General features: G+C 37.1%; 1 protein-coding gene across 1 annotated transcript; it reads left to right on the top strand.

The window, feature by feature from the left end:
- Positions 1 to 20,159: 20,159 nt before the first annotated feature.
- Positions 20,160 to 21,513, top strand: LOC121220974 (RING-H2 finger protein ATL16). Its single transcript, XM_041101157.1, has one exon. It carries the CDS (start codon positions 20,381 to 20,383, stop codon positions 21,383 to 21,385), a length of 1,005 nt encoding a protein of 334 aa, XP_040957091.1. The 5' UTR covers positions 20,160 to 20,380; the 3' UTR covers positions 21,386 to 21,513.
- Positions 21,514 to 21,886: the final 373 nt, after the last annotated feature.

The following is a 21,886-nucleotide window of genomic DNA, read 5'->3' as shown; positions in this document are numbered from 1 at the left end:
ATACACATATATATATCAAAAAATATAATAAAATAATAGAATAAATAACAAAAAAATAAAAAAAAAATTTACCTTTTTCGGCCACCGCGTGCGGTGGCCGGCGTCGGCGCCGGCGAGCCTCCGGTGACCGGCCCCTGGCCGGATTCCCCTCTCTTCTCTCTTCCCTCTCTCTTCTTTTTTTTCTTTCCCTCTCCCCAAATGATTTTTTTTGGTTATTTTAGGCCTTATATAGCCCTCCAAAACGACGTTGTTTTGGGGGCTACACTTAAGCCCCAAAACGACGTCGTTTTGACCATGCCCGACCTATCCGACCCGACCCGTCCGGCCAGGGTCCGCGTGTTTTTTGAAGCGGAAGGGCTAATTGCGCGATCGGCCCTTCCGCATTTTTGCTATTTTACAATCAGGTTTTTAATATTTTAATTTGGCCCCAGAGTTTTGCCCATTCATCAATTTAGTCCCTCCGTGCTGTGCTGCGTTTTGGTAATAGAGAATATTGCACTTTTGGTCCTCGTTGTTTTCACGCGTGTCCATTTTAGTCATTTATTTCTTTATTTCTTTTTAAATTCGCCCTGAAATTCTGTTCTTATTCCTATTTAATCCTTTTTCGTTTATTTTCCTTTTTTTACATATTACTAATATTGTTACTATTATATTTATTATTATATTATTTATTTTCACTATTATTATTATTATTTTCATCATTATTATACATATATGTATATATTTATGTAATATTATTAATAGGCGTCCCAACATTATTATTATGTATGTATATACATTTTAATACCGTGCATGTATATGATTCTATTTAATTGTTAGTTTTGTATACTAAATTCATACGTATATTTCTCATGTCATTTCATATATCCATTTTTATTATATATGTATATAGGTAATAATTTTTCAAAACTTCGTTTTAATCTTATGCATTATTTGTTTCGTTCCCTTTCATAATATTATTATATATATTGGTATATATATGTTCTTTAGGTGCATGTGTTCCTCAATATTTATTTTATGTACATATGTAAATATTATGAATATATATTTAACATTACTAGTTATATATTTTTATTATCTTATATATCTTTCTAATACCATTAATATTTATATATACATATTTTACATATATACTCTTAATTATTTTCATGTGTATATTCATCGTATTCTCTTTACGTTCTCGTATTCAATGCTAACATTGCATTTGATCTTGCATGCGCGGTTATTATTTTCCAATATCATTGTAATATTTGTTATTTGTTTCAAATATGTTTATAGTTCTTCCATTTATTTATGTTTATTTCATATCAGCTTGCTTCACATTATTTCGAAAAATTATCCATGTTTTCTTATTCACTTCAATAATCAAGGAAATGTACCGATTTAACATTAAGTCATCGAGTTCATCGCTATGTTGGGTGAACGTCAATTGACTCGTGTTAAAACGGCATATCCTTCTCAAAAACCGGAATAAACTAAAATCCCTCGTCCTCTTTTAATTGGATCACGACTAAATTTTAATATTGAACTCGTATTTTTAAAAGTCAAGACAACACGTGTTTAGGAGATACCAATTTTTGGGCGTCGCGAGGGTGCTAATACCTTCCTCGCGCGTAACCGACTCCCGAATCCTAATTTTTCTCTGCCTTTTAACGTAAACCTTAACTCGGCCTTTTCCTCGTTTTTAAAGAAAAATCTAATAGGTGTCCGATCACACCTAGAAAAAGGATCGGTGGCGACTCCCGGTTTATTTTAAAACCAAATTTCAATTTCCAATTTCCTAATAAATCGCCACAATTTAGCGACCCCAAACCAAAATTTTTACGTCGCTACAGCTGGTGACTCCACTGGGGAAGATTTTTGAGAGTCGAGTCGAATTAAACTCGCGTTGTCAAAAATTTCAAAGTTTCTTGTTCAAATTAACATTTAGTCGTGATCCTTAAATTTTTTGTTTTCAAAAAAATCATGCATTTGCTCGTGTTGTATATATTCTAACTTGTTTTATCAGGTTGTTTTTCAGCTTTAAATTTTTGCGATTTTAGTTTTGGTTTAGTTTTTCTAAATAAAACGTAAAGGTTTACAAGTTTCTCCCCACACACCGTGCACGTACATTTTTGTTGCATAACATGAGCTCTATACCCGGGCTCCGTCCCTGTTAAGAGAAAGTAAACGCTACGCCTTCGTGAGTTAACTCGTTCCTCCGCACAGGCTAGTGAATACTTTCGGGTTACATATGACTTATGCTTTCGTGAGTTAACTTGTCCCTCCGCATAGGCATAAGTAAATGTAATCCCTCGAATTGATCTCGTAAGCCTATGATGGGCCATGACCGAGGCTCTGTACTAATCTTAGTAGATGACAGTGCATACGATTCGAGTACCCATCTAGAACCAAAACCGCATATAGTGAACCATACGAGCTATCCAATTAGAGCCATGCCGAACCTCTGTCCGCTTATAGTCATCAAAATAAGTACACGGGGAAAATGCCTTTTGCCTTTCATTTACACTGTTTATGCAAAATAATTGGATTGGGTAGTTTAATTTGTTTTTCAAATTATATTTGTTGTGTTTACTAACCAAGTTTGTTTGTTTTTACTTTTATTTTCATCATGCATCATAGGCATCATATTAGGAAGGTGTTGATTAAAAGTTGGTTGCCAAAAAATGGGTTTCTGATGGAGGAGTCAATTACACAAATAACCGAGAAGAATGTCGTGATTCGGGACTGGTCTCTAAAAATTCAGAGAGAAAAGGGGGATAGTCTAGTGGAAGGGTGTGTCGCCAATCTGCCCGACCATATAACTGTAAATGTTCGCCAAAATAACTTTGAGGATTTGGTTCGAATTTGGAATCAGTGGGATTCAGACACTAGAGACATTTTCACTGAGAGGTATGGAGATATAGCTCACCTGATCACCATCCGTTTAGACGAACAGTTGATTCAAGCCATGGTTCGGTTCTGGGACCCAGCTTATCAGTGTTTCACCTTCAATCAAGAAGACATGACTCCAACCATAGAAGAGTATGCTGCTTTACTCCGCATCGACAATGTAAAATTCGGTAAAATATATGTGAATGAGCCTAAGCCGATGACCTTCAAGAAAAAGTTAGTGAGACTGACAGACATGACTGATGCATGGGCCGAAAAACAGATAAAGAAGAAGAATGAAACCATTTGCATTCCATGGTCCTCCCTACGAGATTTGGCTCTGAACCATCCCAACATGCTGAAAAGGGTAAATCTATTCGCGTTGGCCATTTACGGTTTGGTCATTTTCCCAAAAGTTCTCAGACATCTCGAAGTTGCAGTAGTTGATTTCTTCGAAAGGTTAAAACAAGGAATCAACCCTGTCCCGACCATCCTAGCCGAGACCTTCAGGTCCCTGAGTAGTTGTCGAAGAAAAGGGGAGGGACGATTTATCGGATGCGCGCAGTTGCTCAATGTTTAGATTTTGAGTCACTTCTGGAAGGTAGAGCGCACTCCGTTCCATATGTTTTCTAAAACATTCTCCCCGCTAGAAGCTTACCTCAATAAAGAATGGCCGAAGGAAGTCACCGAGCAACATTGGGTATCAGTTTTTCAAAATCTTCGCGCCGAGAATATAACATGGAGAGCACCCTGGATCCGTCCTTCAGTTCTGCTATACAAATGTGGAAGCCAAGATTGGGTACCTTTACTCGGGTTATGGGGAGGAGTTGGATATGCTCCGCTATTAGTTCAAAGGCAATTTTCTTCGCGACAATTCCTCCCCGCAACTGGAGGATTAGCACAGTTTGAGTTCGCTTTCGCGGGTGAAGGATATATGAAGAGAGTCCGAGACACTGCAAAGTATTGGAAGGAAATTCATTTCATGGAATTAGCTTTGTATGTTGATACCCTTACCCAAGATTACGACATATGGAGGAAGCAACGGGTAAATAGTCAGCAAATCTCATCAACAAACTACACCATCCAGAATCCTTTCTCGGAGGAAACGCCGTCTGAGCTAGAAATGGCAAGACAAGAATTCGAACGAGAAAAGGCCAAGATGTCTCGGGACCTTAGTGCCCTTCAAGAAGAAAACTATCAACTGAAGATTGAAGTTCAGGTTGAAACGACTTAAGTACAAAGAGAAGCCGAGATTGTGAGAAACGACTTAAGGGACCTTCATTTGGAAAACAAGAAATTAAGAAACACTATAAAGAATAGCGGGTTGGGCAAGTCGACAGCAGAATGGAAGGAAAAAATTAGCAATATCAAGGGAGGAATGGAGTTTTGGAAGGGAAAAGCAAAGAAAGAGGAGAAAAAGGCTGCGCGCGCTGTGATAGAGTTAAGAAGGAAGAACACCGAGTATGAAATAGTGACTGTAAAATTGGCGAATAGTCAGTCTGAACATCAAGAATTAAAAAGGAAAACACGAGATCTAGAAAATATGCTGCAATCTGGTCAACAACAATTAGATAACCTCTTGAAGGCTCTAGAAGAAAAGAGTGAGCAGTACGATAGGGACATTCACGCGTATGAAGGAACTCTCAAAGAAAAAGAAATGCAACTTGACTTCTTGATCAATGAAATTCGTAAAGCGGCTATGCAAGTTGTTCAATTATCAGATGAAGCCGAAGTTCTCAGTTGCCAATTCCCTCCGAGCCAAAGATCGAGCATATCAGAGTTTTTAGAGCAAGTGAAGAAACAAGGCAATGTGACTAGGAAATTTGTGTAACTGTTGGAAAAATGAGAACTTTGTGTAATAGACTATGTTGATAAATGAAATGCCTAAATATGGGGCTATCTTGAAATCAACACCAATTTCTTGCATTTCATTCATAACTGACATTCATTTGACATTTATGCATTCATTCATGCATCAATTCATTCATTGCATATCCCATACTCGTTCGCTGAGGTTAAAACGTACAATTCGCAGTTGCAAGACTTCAAGACTGGAACCACGTCATCCGTATAAAACGCGCCGACAAGCTAGAGTAATGGAGAATGAATTCAATGAGAGAATTGAAAGGATGGAAATGGCTCAAAAGGAATTACAAGAGCAACTGGCCAAATCGCAACAAGAGACGAGAGACCTAATGGTGAGATCTCGAGAGGAATCTTTCGAGCAAAGAGATCAGATGGCTAAAATGATGGAGATGATGACAACTTTGGTCAAAGGAAAAATGCAGAACCCCGATGTTATGGAACCTCGGTCAAGAATTCACCATTATCAGGATCCACTCTATCCCCCGGGATTCACTCCACCGCCCGCATATACAATACAAAGAGGGTATAGTCAAGAGGAACCCACTGGCTTGGAACATCGACCTATGCCACCTGCTCCACCCACTAATTTGGGGCAAGGAATGTTAGCGTCGAACCCAAGGGCTAGTCCTGCTAATTCACTAGTTCCAGATCTGGATGACCCAGCAGAGGTAGCCAAGTTGAAATTGGATAACCATGACGCAAAATATAGGAGTCTAGAGGAAAGACTCAAAGCAATAGAAGGCACTGAAGTCTTCTCCGCACTAGGTGCCAAGGAACTCAGTTTGGTACCTGATCTAATTTTGCCTCCGAAGTTCAAAGTGCCTGATTTTGAGAAATATGATGGGACAAGGTGCCCAAAAGCACATCTCATTATGTTCTGTCGAAAAATGACCGGTTATGTGAACGAGGATAAACTACTCATACATTGCTTTCAAGATAGTCTAACAGGGTCAGCTCTTCGGTGGTACAATTAACTTAGTAGAGAAAAGATTCGATCTTGGAATGACTTGGTGTCAGCATTTTGCGAGCAGTACAAGCATGTATCGGATATGGTGCCAGACCGTATGACCTTGCAAATGATGGAGAAAAAGCCATCAGAGACCTTTAGACAGTATGCGCAGAGATGGAGAGACGTCTCAGCTCAAGTGGAACCCCCACTAACAAAAACGGAGATAACCGTTCTCTTTATCAATACTTTAAAGGCACCGTTTTATGACAAATTAATGGGAAGTGCCACGAAAGATTTCGCGGATATTGTAATATCCGGTGAACTCATAGAGAATGCCGTCAAGAGCGGTAGAATGGAAGGATCAGAAGGCTCAAGAAAAGCAGCACCCTTAAGGAAGAAAGAGCCAGAAGCCCACATGGTGGGAACTGGGAGTCGTTACATTCCCAATTCGTATCCTAACCAACCCCGACCTCGAAATTATCCACCCCCGAATTTCTATTATCCCCCTCAAACACCTTACTACCAAGCACCACATCCGTCCTACCCCGTATACGCCACGAACAACCAAAGACCCGTCACCACTTTCCCACAAAACACGGTACCCGCCCAAAGCCAATCAAGGCATAATCCCGAGAGACCGCAATTTACCCCCATCCCTGTGTCGTATGGGGAATTGTACCCAAAACTTTTAGAAAAACAGCTAATATCTCCCCATTACATGACACCCCTTAAACCTCCATACCCAAAGTGGTACGATCCAAACGCTAGTTGTGCATACCACGCAGGGAACCAAGGGCACTCTACTGAGAACTGTCTCGCTTTCAAAAGGAGAGTTCAAGGACTCATTGACGCGGGTATCCTACGATTCGATAGTGCTAGTAACACCACGGGGAACCCGTTCCCTAACCATACCGAAGGAAATGTGAGCACAGTGGGGAAAGAGGATGAATGGAAGGTCAGAAGATGTGTATCAGAAATAAGGACGCCTCTGCAGAAAATCTGGGAGGTATTGGTTAAGAAAGGATTGCTCTGTCACTCTGATAGAATTTTTGGAGAAGAAGGTCAAAGTTTTTGCAATTTTTATGGGATTGTTGGACATGACATTCAGTCATGTGAGGACTTTAAAAGGTTACTTCAAGACCGGATGGATAATAAGGAGATCAAGGTCCTTAACAAAAGTGAAGATGCCAACGAAAGAGAAGTATGCGTCTCTGATAGCCAATCATCAGGGCCCCCTTATAGTGCTGATCGACCGTTGGTAATTTATTACGACGCGATGAGAGAGCCATTGAAACCACAGATGGTAATTGAAGTACCATCTCCTTTCCCGTATAAGGATAACAAAACAGTACCGTGGAGATATGATGTTAATATCGTTACACCGGAAGTTGAAAAGTCCAAACCCATAATTGAAGATGTTGGGGAGGTAGGTCATTTTACTCGAAGTGGACGATGCTATTCTAAAGAAGTTGAACCGATAAAGAAAAGTAGCGACTCGAAGCAAAAAGGGAAAGCAGTGATGCACGAGGTCGAAGTCGAGCAAGAAATTCCACCCGTGCAAGAAACTAAAAAGCCTGTGAATGAGGAAGAAGCTCAAGAATTCTTGAAATTTATTAAGCACAGCGAATATAGTGTGGTGGAACAATTGAGCAAGCAGCCAGCACGAATCTCAGTTCTATCTCTACTGTTAAATTCAGAGCCACACCGGAACGCTTTATTGAAGGTGTTAAATCAAGCTTACGTGGCCAACAACATATCTGTCGAAAAGCTTGATAGGTGGGTAAACAATCTGAATGCGGACAACTTCATCTCTTTTAGTGATGATGAGATACCGCCAAATGGTAGAGGCTCGGTGAAAGCGCTGCATATCACGACCCGCTGCAAGGGCTACATAATACCGAACGTACTCATCGATAATGGGTCAGCGTTAAATGTTATGCCATTGGCTACGCTTTCCAGAATACCGATGGATTTGTCCTACTTAAAGCCCTGTCATTCCATGGTAAGGGCATTCGACGGGACGAAGCGCGAAGTCATGGGAAAGATCGAAATCCCTTTGGAAGTGGGCCCCTACATCTATGAGGTCGAATTCCAAGTCATGGACATTTATAACTGCCTTTTGGGAAGACCTTGGATTCATTCTGCTGGAGCAGTCCCATCATCCCTCCATCAAAAGGTGAAATTCATCATGGATGGCTGTTTGGTCATAGTCGAGGGCGAAGAAGACATCGTCGCATCTATCTCTGCTGATGCGCCATACCTGGAAGTAAGCAATGACGCAGTGGAATGTTCCTTTTGATCCCTTGAATTCATCAATGCCACTTTCGTCGCTGAGGGAAATAGAATTTCGATGCCAAAACTGTCGAGAAATACCAGAATGGGTGTCAAGTTGACCGTAGGAAGGGGAGCTCGTGCGAGAAGAGGTTTAGGGAGACATTTACAAGGAATAGTGAGGGCTTTAAAGCCAGTGCACCACAAGGTCCGATACGATTTGGGGTTCCAGCCTGACATGCGCTAAAGAAGAAGACAGTGGAAGAAGGATCAAGAGAGAAGAATTGCAAGAACTTTGGGCCGAGAAACAGAATGGGAACTAATAGAGTACCCTCCTTTGTCAAAAACAGTTACATCTGCGGGAATGATGTACCCTGGACAAGATGATCCACGAAACATGCTGGGATTAATTAAAAGGGATTTTCAGAATGTCAGTATAAATGTCATTGACAAAGAAGCTGGTGCAAGTAAAGATGTCTCGAGGATACGCCCTTACCCTCATGCTTTCATGTTGAACAATTGGATTGCTGAGGAGCTTCTTGTAGTTTATAAGCCTTCAGAGTAATGCTAAACATCAACCTTCTATTGTGTCCTTAGATATAATGGAATTCCTTTGTAGGAGCTTGCATTCGCTCTTTATCATTTAAGTGAATATCAATGAAGATGCATTTTGTCACGATTTTTCGCATTATCACTAATTTCATAATCATTTTCTCATTTCATAGCCTATCCTTACATTTGCCTCATTGCCATGACATAACATTTTGTTTGTTGTTTCCAATACTTGGATGTCCCCCGATAGCTTCCTTTTCCATTCAACTTCCAGGTGCTCAGATATTGACGACATGAATAAGCCCGTTACGAATCTTGAAATTGATTTTGAGAAGGCTGTTTGCTTAGGAGAATTTGAAGCCGAAGAAAATGCTGAAGATTATGTCTCGTCTCCTGAATTGTTAAGAATGGTGGAACAAGAGGATAAACAGGTTCTGCCTCATGAAGAATCTGTGGAAACAATAAATTTGGGCACTGAAGAGAGGAAACAAGAAGTGAAGATTGGGACTTCTATTTCAGAAAGTACCAGGCATAGTTTGATCACTTTACTCCGCGAATACAAAGATGTTTTCGCGTGGTCATACCAGGATATGCCAGGGCTAGATGAAGATTTAGTGGTCTATAAGCTCCCATTAAGGCCAGAATGCAAGCCCATCTAGCAAAAATTAAGACAGATGAGGCCCGAAATGCTGTTGAAAATAAAAGAGGAAGTCAAGAAGTAATTTGACGCTAGCTTCCTACAAGCCTCTAAATATCCAGAATGGGTGGCTAACATAGTCCCGGTACCAAAGAAAGATGGAAAAGTACGAATGTGCGTGGATTACCGTGACCTGAATCGAACAAGCCCAAAAGATAATTTTCCCTTGCCACATATTGACATGTTGGTGGACAACACAGCAAAACATTCATTGTTTTCTTTCATGGATTGATTCTCGGGGTATAATCAGATCAAGATGGCCCCTGAGGATATGGAGAAAACTACCTTCATAACAATGTGGGGAACGTTCTGCTACAAGGTGATGCCATTCGGGTTAAAGAATGCTGGGGCAACATATCAGAGGGCTATGGTGACGTTATTCCATGACATGATGCATAAAGAAATAGAGGTCTACGTCGATGATATGATTGCTAAATCTCGAGGAGAAGAAGAGCATGTAATGAACCTCAAGAAGTTGTTCGAAAGGCTGAGAAAGTTTCAGCTAAAGCTTAATCCAGCCAAATGTACATTCGGGGCTACCTCGGGAAAGTTGCTAGGCTTCATTGTCAGTGAAAGAGGTATCGAAGTTGATCCAGATAAAATAAAAGCCATCCAAGAATTACCACCTCCGCGCACGCAAAAGGAAGTTAGAGGATTTTTAGGGAGATTAAATTACATCGCCCGATTTATCGCTCAACTTACCAACCAATGCTACCCAATCTTTCGGCTTCTTCGAAAACATAACCCGGGAGAATGGAACGAGGAATGCCAAGTGACCTTTGATAAGATAAAACAATATTTGTCCAGTCCTCCAGTGCTAGTACCGCCAACTCCGGGAAGACCATTAATTTTGTATCTGACAGTGTTCGAAAATTCAATGGGTTGCGTACTGGGACAACATGATGAGTCAGGGAGAAAAGAAAAGGCGATCTACTACCTCAGTAAAAAGTTCACTGAATATGAGGCAAAATATTCGTCCATTGAGAAATATTGTTGCGTTCTGGTTTGGGTAGCTCGGAGACTCAGACAATATATGTTGTATCACACGACATGGCTAATTTTAAAGCTGGACCCAATAAAATACATAATGGAATCACCGGCACTATCAAGAAGAATGGCACGATGGCAGATCCTCCTTTCGGAATATGACATTGCCTATGTAAGTCAGAAGTCGGTAAAAGGGAGTGCAATAGCTGACTTCTTAGCAACTCGAACGACAGAGGAATATGAGCCTTTAAGATTCGATTTCCCAGACGAAGACTTAATGTGCATCACAGAAATAGAATCCGAGTCATCAAAAGAGAAGTCATGGAAGATGTGCTTTGATGGTGCGTCAAATGCTTTAGAGCATGGAATTGGAGCAATCCTGGTATCACCAGACGGGAATCATTATCCGTTCACTGCAAGACTGAACTTCTTCTGTACCAATAATATCGCAGAATATGAGGCCTGTATCATGGGGCTTCGTGCAGATATCGAACGAAACATCGAGATCTTGGAGGTGTACGGGGACTCAGCCCTAGTGATTTACCAAATCTGTGGAGAATGGGAAGTGAGGGACTCAAAATTGATTAAGTACAGCGATTTAGTGTCTGGATTGATCAAGGAATTCAAAGAAATAACTTTTCATTACTTCCTACGAGAAGAGAACCAACTGGCTGATGCCCTAGCCACTTTGGCTTCAATGTTCAAAGCAAGTAGAGAAGCGGAAATAATGCCCTTCAAAATGAGCATATACGAGGTCCCTGCACACTGTTGTAGAATTGAGAAAGAAGTAGACGGACGGCCTTGGTTCCATGATATCTTAGAATATACCAAGAATCAAAGGTATCCCGAACAAGCGAATGAGAACGATAAAAGAACAATTAGAAGAATGGCAGCGGGATTTGTTCTTGATGGGGATATCCTGTATAAAAGAGGAAAGGATCAGATGCTTTTGAGATGTGTGGATGATGTTGAAGCCAGAAAAATACTTGAAGAGGTCCATGAGGGAATTTGCGGAACGCATGCCAATGGTTTCAATATGGCCAGAAAGATCATGAGACTCGGTTATTATTGGCTGACAATGGAAAGCGACTGCATCAATTTTGCCAGAAAATGCCACAAATGTCAAATCTATGGCGATAAAATTCATGTAGCCCCTTCACCCCTTCATGTCATGACTTCTCCGTGGCCTTTTTCTATGTGGGGCATGGATGTCATAGGGCCAATTTCTCCAAAAGCTTCAAATGGACATCGATTCATTTTTGTGGTTATCGATTACTTCACAAAATGGATTGAAGCCGCTTCGTTTGCCAATGTGACGAAGACTGCAGTGTGCAAGTTTTTGAAAAAAGAAATCATTTGCCGATATGGTTTGGCTGAAAGAATCATCTCAGATAATGCCACGAATCTGAACAATAAGATGATGAAAGAAGTGTGCGAGCAGTTCCAAATAAAGCATCATAAGTCCTCGCCCTATCGCCCAAAGATGAACGGGGCTGTTGAAGCAGCTAACAAGAACATTAAGAGGACCATTGGGAAAATGACTGAGACATATAAAGATTGGCACGAGAAACTTCCATTTGCTTTGTTTGCATATCGCACATCTGTGCGAACATCTACGGGAGCAACTCCTTTCTCTCTAGTCTATGGAATGGAAGCTGTGCTATCTATCGAGGTTGAGATCCCCTCTCTGCGAGTATTGATGGAATCAAAGTTAGAAGAAGCAGAATGGGTTCGAGCTCGATATGATTAGTTGAACCTCATTGAAGAAAAACGTCTAAGGGCAATTTGTCATGGGCAAATGTACCAAAAGAGAATGATCGCAGCCCATGACAAGAAGGTACGACCAAGAGAATTCCATGAAGGAGAACTCGTTCTGAGAAAGATTCTTCCAATACAAAAAGACCTGCGAGGAAAATGGGCACCAAATTGGGAAGGACCATACGTTGTAAAAAAGGCATTCTCAGGAGGAGCTTTAATCCTTACCGAGATGGATGGGAAGGAGTTACTGAATCCGGTGAATTCAGATGCGGTGAAGAAATATTATGCTTAAGATGAAAACCCGAAAAGGGCATCTTAAAAAAAAAGGGATCAGGGCGAAAACCCGAAAAGGGCGTCTTGATTAGTACAAAAAGATTAGGATGAAAACCCAAGAGGGCGTCCTAATGAAACAAACCTGGCGGTCGAACGATAGGTCAAGTAGTGAGACTACAGTATTTGAAGCACTTCTGAAAGCTCGAAATTTTCTACGCAAGAAGCCATGCTCGAAAAGATTATTGATTGAGGAACGTGGAAGAGTTCATGTGTTGAATATCTAGAGCATTTGTATCCGTTGAATACGACCTTTTCTTTCTTTTTGACATTTTTACTCTCATTGGTTAACTTTCTTTGTTTGCCACATTTGAAATAAAAGAATATGAGATATCCTTTTTGTCCCTACCTGACCATTTTCATGCATCTCATTATGTGTTTATTTAATGATAAATAGTGAAATGACATACTCTAAACAAAAGAAATGTCAAGCATTACCTGGATAAGAATTTGATAAGTGCAAGATCTTCAAAGCAAGAACAAAGTTTAACCAAGAGCAAAAGGGTGATATCTGAGAAACGTCGATTACTCGTAAAGCTCGAAGACAGGTATGAGGCCTGAAGAGAAGGTCGAGAATCAAAGCAATGAACGCAGATCCTCAACAATCATGGCGAAAATGACATATGACCAATATGCTTAAGGAGCACTGCATAATCATGTAGGCATAAAGGCATTTAAGACAAACATGTGCATATCATGATGACATCATGCATGGCATATACGGGTAATCCAGTAAAGCAAGAAATCATGAATGAGAGTCGCACTGAATCAAAGGAAAAGATACCCGAGTTCTACCAAAGGACTGGTTTTGGTATTTTGATGTTTAATATTCATGCTTTCCAAGGAAAATCAACTCATATTGCGAGAGATGAGTTGAGCCTCAAGACACGTTGAGGTATTTTTAATTTTTTTTCAAAATCAACTCATATTGCGAGAAGTGAGTTGAGCCTCGGGGCACGCCGAGGTATTTTTAGTTTATGTTTTAAATTGACTCATATTGCGAGAGGTGAGTTAAGCCTTTTAATTTTTGTTTTTCAAAATCAACTCATATTGCTAGAGGTGAGTTGAGCCTCAGGACACGCTGAGGTAATTTCAATTTCTGTTGTTAAAAAAAATCAACTCATATTGCGAGAAATGAGTTGAGCCTCAGGACACGCTGAGGTAATTTCAATTTCTGTTTTCAAAATTCAACTTATATTGCGAGAAATGAGTTGAGCCTCAAGACACGTTGAGGTATTTTCAATTTCTGTTTTCAAAAAAAATCAACTTATATTGCGAGAGGTGAGTTGAGCCTCGGTTCACATGCTGAAGTATTTTCAATTTCTGTTTTTAAAAAAAATCAACTCATATTGCGAGAGGTGAGTTGAGCTTCAGATTACACACTGTGGTATTTTTTTCAATTCATATTGCGAGAGGTGAGTTGAGCCTCAGGACACGATGAGGTAATTTCAATTTCTGTTTGTCAAGAATCAACTCATATTGAGAGGTGGGTTGAACCTTTTAATTTCTACTTTTTCAAAATCAGCTCATATTGCAAGAGGTGAGTTGAGCCTCGGGGCACGCTGAGGTATTTTCAATTTTTATGTTTTAATTTCAACTCATATTGCGTGAAGTGAGTTGAGCCTCAGGACACACGCTGAGGTATTTTCAATTAAGCCTTTTGATTTCTGTTTTTCAAAAAAATCAACTCATATTGCGAGAGGTGAGTTGAGCCTCAGGACACGCTGAGGTCTTTTCAATTTCTGTTTGTCAAAAATCAACTCATATCTCGAGAGGTGAGTTGAGCCTCGGCTCACATGCTTAGGTCTTTTCAATTTCTGTTCATCAAATCAACTCATATTGCAAGAGGTGAGTTGAGCCTCGAGGCACGCTGAGGTATTCTCAATTAATTTTTTTTCAATTTATACTTTTCAAGAATCAACTCATATTACGAGAGGTGAGTTGAACCTCAGGTCACATGCCGAGGTATTTTCAAATTTGTTTGGCAAATTCTGTTTTCAAAAATTAACTCATATTGTGAGAAGTGAGTTGAGCCTTTGCTTACGTGCTGAGCTACTTTTCAATTTCTATTTTTAATGTCTAGTTTTTAAAAGTCAATTCATATTGCGAGAAATGAGTTGAGCTCAGGACCACATGTCGAGTAAAGAATGAAGATTGGAGCTGATTGAAGACACCGGATTTTGTCTCCCTGAAGTTATAGTAGAGCTGATCGAGGATATCAGATATTGCCTTTCTAAAGTTGCAGAAGAGAAGACCACAAACCTTATCTGACTGAAGTAATAGAAGAGCAGATTAAAGCCATAGATCTCATCTTTCTGAAGCTACAATGAGGCAAATCGAAGCTAGGAACCTCATACCCCTGAAGATGCGGGCAGATTGAAGCTACAAGTCATGTCAAAAGATGCAGTGGACTGGAAGGAGACTACTTGAACAAAAAGAACATCAAAGAAGTCAAGACTCAGCAAGACCAGGCAAAATTGGCCTCTCTTTATGTCTTTGCTCTATTCCCGTTATACGATAATGAGCAAAATTGACCTCTCTTTATGTCTTTGCTCTATTCTCGTTATACGATAATGAGCAAAGAGGGGCAGCTGTTATAGGCCAATTTTGGCCCAGTCTATTTACAAATAAACCACAATAAATAGTTTTTTTTACAATGGCCCGGCAAGCCCAAAACCAAATTACCCGTACCCAATTCCCAAACCCTAAACTAGCCCATCTACAACCAAAACCCTGGCCCCATTTTCGGCTTCCACTTGTTCTGACACCAGCCATCAGCCCCATACCCTGGCGGCCCAGCTCTCTATGCCACCATGTCGGCCACCACGTACGCCACCGTGCCTCTGAGGGTCATCTGACACCTGCAAAGTGAAGCAAGCACCAAGACAGAGCAGGCGACAAGGAGCAATGGCAAGTAACTTAAAAAATGTTGTGTAGAAATGGCTATAAAGGCCAGATCCGAATGTAATATAGGGGGCTTCTTCTTCTTTTTTATTCGGCAGTAAGAAAAAACACAAAAACAAGAAATAAAACACTCCATTTTCAGAGTCAATATAGTGATTTCAATCAGTGTTTAAAGATAGAAGTAGCATTCAGACAAACAAAAAAACACCAAGATCAACAAATCAGAAGCTAAAATCAGAACCGACCTAAGGTGATTGTTTTTTTTCTTTTATTTTAATTTCGTTTTTTGGTCGATTTCATACACATATATATATCAAAAAATATAATAAAATAATAGAATAAATAACAAAAAAAATAAAAAAATTTTACCTTTTTCGGCCACCGCGTGCGGTGGCCGGCGTCGGCGCCGGCGAGCCTCCGGTGGCCGTCCGGTGACCGGCCCCTGGCCGGATTCCCCTCTCTTCTCTCTCCCTTCTCTCTTCCCTTTCTCTTCTTTTTTTCCTTTCCCTCTCCCCAAATGATTTTTTTTGGTTATTTTAGGCCTTATATAGCCCTCCAAAACGACGTTGTTTTAGGGGCTACACTTAAGCCCCAAAACGACGTCGTTTTGACCATGCCCGACCTATCCGACCCGACCCGTCCGGCCAGGGTCCGCGTGTTTTTTAAAGCGGAAGGGCTAATTGCGCGATCGGCCCTTCCGCATTTTTGCTATTTTACAATCAGGTTTTTAATATTTTAATTTGGCCCCAGAGTTTTGCCCGTTCATCAATTTAGTCCCTCCGTGCTGCGCTGCGTTTTGGTAATAGAGAATATTGCACTTTTGGTCCTCGTTGTTTTCACGCGTGTCCATTTTAGTCATTTATTTCTTTATTTCTTTTTAAATTCGCCCTGAAATTCTGTTCTTATTCCGATTTAATCCTTTTTCGTTTATTTTCCTTTTTTTACATTATATTTATTATTATATTATTTATTTTCACTATTATTATTATTTTCATCATTATTATACATATATGTATATATTTATGTAATATTATTAATAGGCGTCCCAACATTATTATTATGTATGTATATACATTTTAATACCGTGCATGTATATGATTCTATTTAATTGTTAGTTTTGTATACTAAATTCATACGTATATTTCTCATGTCATTTCATATATCCATTTTTATTATATATGTATATAGGTAATAATTTTTCAAAACTTCGTTTTAATCTTATGCATTATTTGTTTCGTTCCCTTTCATAATATTATTATATATATTGGTATATATATGTTCTTTAGGTGCATGTGTTCCTCAATATTTATTTTATGTACATATGTAAATATTATGAATATATATTTAACATTACTAGTTATATATTTTTATTATCTTATATATCTTTCTAATACCATTAATATTTATATATACATATTTTACATATATACTCTTAATTATTTTCATGTGTATATTCATCGTATTCTCTTTACGTTCTCGTATTCAATGCTAACATTGCATTTGATCTTGCATGCGCGGTTATTATTTTCCAATATCATTGTAATATTTGTTATTTGTTTCAAATATGTTTATAGTTCTTCCATTTATTTATGTTTATTTCATATCAGCTTGCTTCACATTATTTCGAAAAATTATCCATGTTTTCTTATTCACTTCAATAATCAAGGAAATGTACCGATTTAACATTAAGTCATCGAGTTCATCGCTATGTTGGGTGAACGTCAATTGACTCGTGTTAAAACGGCATATCCTTCTCAAAAACCGGAATAAACTAAAATCCCTCGTCCTCTTTTAATTGGATCACGACTAAATTTTAATATTGAACTCGTATTTTTAAAAGTCAAGACAACACGTGTTTAGGAGATACCAATTTTTGGGCGTCGCGAGGGTGCTAATACCTTCCTCGCGCGTAACCGACTCCCGAACCCTAATTTTTCTCTGACTTTTAACGTAGACCTTAACTCGGCCTTTTCCTCGTTTTTAAAGAAAAATCTAATAGGTGTCCGATCACACCTAGAAAAAGGATCGGTGGCGACTTCCGGTTTATTTTAAAACCAAATTTCAATTTCCAATTTCCTAATAAATCGCCACAATTTAGCGACCCCAAACCAAAATTTTTACGTCGCTACACGTCCCTTTTATAGGGTCTTGTTGACCATTGTTTTTTCAATTTTATTTTCCAATTAAAAAAGATAAGATGTTAAAATGGATTAATTTTTCAAACTTGTAAAGACTTGAATCTCATTGTTAGTCCTCTTTAATAATAATTTTATTTGTTTATCAAAATTTTGAAGGTTATCAAAAAAGAAATTACTACATATCTATAACAATATTTGAGATTTAGATGATCTTTTAATAAATTTTACAAATATAATTTTATTTTATTAAAAATTATTTACATTTATTAAATATTTTAATGAAATAATATATTAATTAAATTTTATTATATTTGAAATAAAATTAATTTACTAAAATTTGAGATAAGAAATTGTTATAGAAAACAAATTTAATAAAGAGTATATTTAATACTTTATTAATTGTTATGTTATATATAGAAAGTTGTTACAAAAAGAAGAAAAATAAAATATAAAAATAGGCTGTACAACAAAATTGATTGTTATAATGAAATGCTATTATAAAAGTACCATTGTAGAGAGGGCTATTGTCAATGTTTTAAAAGCCAATCTGATGATCAAATCATTGATGCCCGATTCAACTTATCTAACAATCGGTCCTATAATTATAAATAAAAATAATTTTTTATTTGTTTTGAGTGATTTACTTCAAGATTAGTTTGAATTTTTAATCTAACCGATTTAATTCCAACAATAATAGTATTATTATTGTGTACTAAAATGTCTAAATTTATTTTAGGACATTTGGAATTTGAACGTTAACTTTTCCCAAACCGTGTCGCTTAAGTTTTTAATTTTTATGGTGTAAACACAAGGTTGATTATAGAAGGTGACCAATTTATTCTATTTTATTTCATTAATCAACAATTAATTTTTTATAAAATATTTAAATATATCAAAATGTTTTATATAAAGATGTCTTTAAAATATTAAGCAAATCATATCTCGATTGTGTAAAAAATAATGGTTAGAAGTAGAAAATCCTTTGACTTAAATGCAAGAGTTCAAATCTTATGATTTTGAAACTTGCTTGTCTTTGCATATATGAACATACAATACTAATTTTTAATTTAATTTAATTGATTTATTCAATTGTAGATTGAGTTTTAATTTAATTAGTATTAGTATAATTGTTAGTGTAGGAGGATATAGGTTCGAATACGCTGAAGCGCATGCATTAAAAAAAATTTATTCAATTTTTAATGTTTTTTTATCTATTAAAATTTTAAAATAATTCAATTTTAATTTGATGTGACAATTTTGTTTATAAAGAAATATTTGATGGCTTGCATGTGACTTTTGAAACTCTTTTTCCTTTATTTATGATTGATGATGATTGACAAAACTAATATGAGTGTGTATGAAAAGTCAAGGACTTCTTAGAAAAAGCATTAATCCTTATACTTATACATCCCAAATTAATTTGATAAATGCCAACCTTTTCTATTGATTCCAATTAATTGTTTTGCTTCAATTATTACTACTATTATTGGGTAGCCTTAATCATCACAATTTTATTTGCTTGTTTGTTTATTTAGAAAGAGCAATGTTAAATAAATAAAAATTATTAGTTTAAGCATTTGAAATGTGAACAAAAATATCGAAGGTTTTTTTTTCTTCTACTATTCGTTAATTACTTATCTCAAACTTTATTTTAATTTTACAAGTTTATATCTAATTAGGATGATGTGGGTTCGAGTGTGCTAAAACGCATTATCTTCCTATTTATAGGTTGATGAGAGGCTATAGATAATCCTAAACATTATGTCAAGAAAAATAGATTTAATCAAAACCTAATTTAATCCATGGACTAGCAAAAAGAAATAAATAAAACTATGTTTCTCATTTGTCAGTTCAATTCCAAAGGAAATATTTCAAATAAAAAATCTTTAAAAACATTAGCTGAATAATATATTTTAACCATAAATATCCTAATAATTAATTAATTAATATAGGGATTAGTTCAAACTAGTCGCTACAATAAAGAGACTTAGTAGGTACTTTACCCATATTCTTGGTCCCCAAGCTTAATACATGTCAAACTCTATAATTCAAAGTAGTGGGCCAATCCTTTCGATTTTAGTCCCCCAATTTTTCTATTCCCCCGTACCTGCTGTCACTTAATTAATTAATTAAACAAAAAATAATTTATTTTTTAATTCACAATAATCGATACACCGAAAGTCTGAAAACAAGTTTTTTTTTTCCAAGCCAGAAAACTTGTCGTGGAAACTTGATAGAAAAATTTCACACCAACTACGTACTCACATTTCAGACCCTATTTTTTAATTACTTTCCCTTAAAATAAAGTTTCCTTTTTCAAAAATTGGTCAAAGTTTATAAAAAATCCCTATATTTTTATGTAAAGTTCATTGTTGTCCCTCTACTAAAAATTGCTCTAAATTAATTCTCCTGTATTAATTTTTTTCCAAATCATGACATCTTTATAATTTATTATTAAATTGTAGATAATATAGATGAAATATATAATACTCAACTAATTTACCCATGACTTGATCCGGCTTATAAAATAACCTAACTATCCCAAAAAAATTATGTATTTTTTAAGCAAGAGATGATTAAAAAGTGCACTATTTTTTTTAAGATGGTTGAGCTTTTTTATATGGGTAAATCAGTTGGGTAAAATACATTTTATTCAAATTCACGACAAATTGTAATAATGTTGTGATTTTAATAAAATTTTAATATACAATGACTAATTTGAAACAATTTTTAATAAAATGACTAAAATGAACTTTATACAATAATATAGGGACTTTTAGTTACCTTAAAAAAATCCATTTAATTCAACATATAATGTACCCATTTTCTTGTCCCTAACACCTCCCTCATTTATAGCCCGCCTGGTTTTTTCTCTTTTCTTTTCCCCCTCTCTTCTCCATCTTCTTCCCTTTTCACATGTCTCTTTGATTGACCCCCTTTTTGCTCCTCTTTCAATGTGTAAACCTTTGTATGTTTGATTTGTTTTGAAGATCCAAATAAACCCTTTTCTCTGCATTGCTTGAACTTTGAACAACTTGTTCTTTTCCGTGTGTTTAAATGGATCTTGTGACCAAAATCCAATCCTCACAACCACTTTCACCAATCACAAGTCCAGGTAAGTCAATCTTAAGCTCACATTCCCATTCATCTGATACAAGTTTCCCTATCATAGCCATCGCTGTCTTAGGAATTTTAGCAACAGCTTTCTTATTACTCAGCTATTACATCTTCGTCATCAAATGTTGTCTCAATTGGCAAAGGATTGATCTTTTAAGACGGTTTTCTTTATCACGAAGACGACCCGAAGACACTTTAATGGTTTATTCGCCGGCAACGGAACAACGTAAAGGACTCGATGAATCGGTGATAAGGAAAATCCCGATATTTCAATTCAAGAATGAAGGAGAGAGTTGTGAATGTGCGGTTTGCTTGAACGAATTCAACCAAGACGAGAAGCTAAGAATAATTCCGAATTGCAGCCATGTTTTCCATATAGATTGTATCGATGCTTGGCTTCAAAACAATGCTAATTGTCCACTTTGTCGAACGAGTATATGTATATCTAATGATCGGTTCCAACTTGACCCCATCATTGCTCTGAGCTCAACATCACGAGATCCCAATCCGTATAACGAAGCTGTCATTAGTGGCGATGAAGATTTCGTTGTGATTGAAATAACTAACAACAACCAAACAGGGGATGGGTCAATACCCGTACCGGTGTCGGCTTCGCCATGGAAGATTGAGCTGCCGAAAAAAGAAACAAGGAAGTACCGTAAAGGGAGTAGTATGGGAGATGAATGTATTGATATTAGAGATAAAGATGAACAGTTTGTGATTCAACCAATAAGAAGGTCAATTTCAATGGATTCATCGGCGGATCGACAGCTATATTTAGCGGTACAAGAAGCTATAAGGTTGAACGGTGGCCGGCAAGTGAGTGAGGTTAGCCCCATTGAAGCTGGTTGTAGTAGTAATAGAGTGAGAAGATCTTTTTTTTCTATTGGTCATTGTAGAAGGTCTAAAAGTAGTGCACTTTTACCTGTTTATTTGGAGCCTTAAAAAAGAAGAAGAGTTTTTAGGGGTTTTTCTTTTTTGCGTTTTTTGAACATAAAGATTTAGGAGAGTTAATTAAATTTGTGAGATAGAAATGTTTGATTTCAAACTTATTTAAAAAATTGATTATTTTATTTGAATTTCTCTATGGGGTTTATAAATTATAATTGTTCATGGAACATTGGGTTCTCAGTTATATACATATATGATTATAAACATCATTATCGATTGCTTAAACAAACAATTCTATTTTATAAAGTACTTATTAAATTTTGTTTTACTTGGCCGATTGAGTCTTAACTCGATTGGTATGAGCATTATTATTAGTGTAAAAAGACATAAGTTCAAGTACATTTATCCTCTTATACTATTTAAGGGTTACAAAGGATATATGAGTAATTATAAGCATTATATCAAAAATATTTCTATGAAATTGTATAATTCAATTTCAATCCATTTAAATTTTTTTTTTCTTAATTCACCTGTAAGTATCGGAAGTAATTACTT

The sequence above is a fragment of the Gossypium hirsutum genome, chromosome D09, assembly GCF_007990345.1.
Source record: "Gossypium hirsutum isolate 1008001.06 chromosome D09, Gossypium_hirsutum_v2.1, whole genome shotgun sequence".
Classification (NCBI taxonomy): Eukaryota; Viridiplantae; Streptophyta; class Magnoliopsida; order Malvales; family Malvaceae; genus Gossypium; species Gossypium hirsutum.
This window is presented reverse-complemented; position numbering and strand designations above follow the sequence as displayed.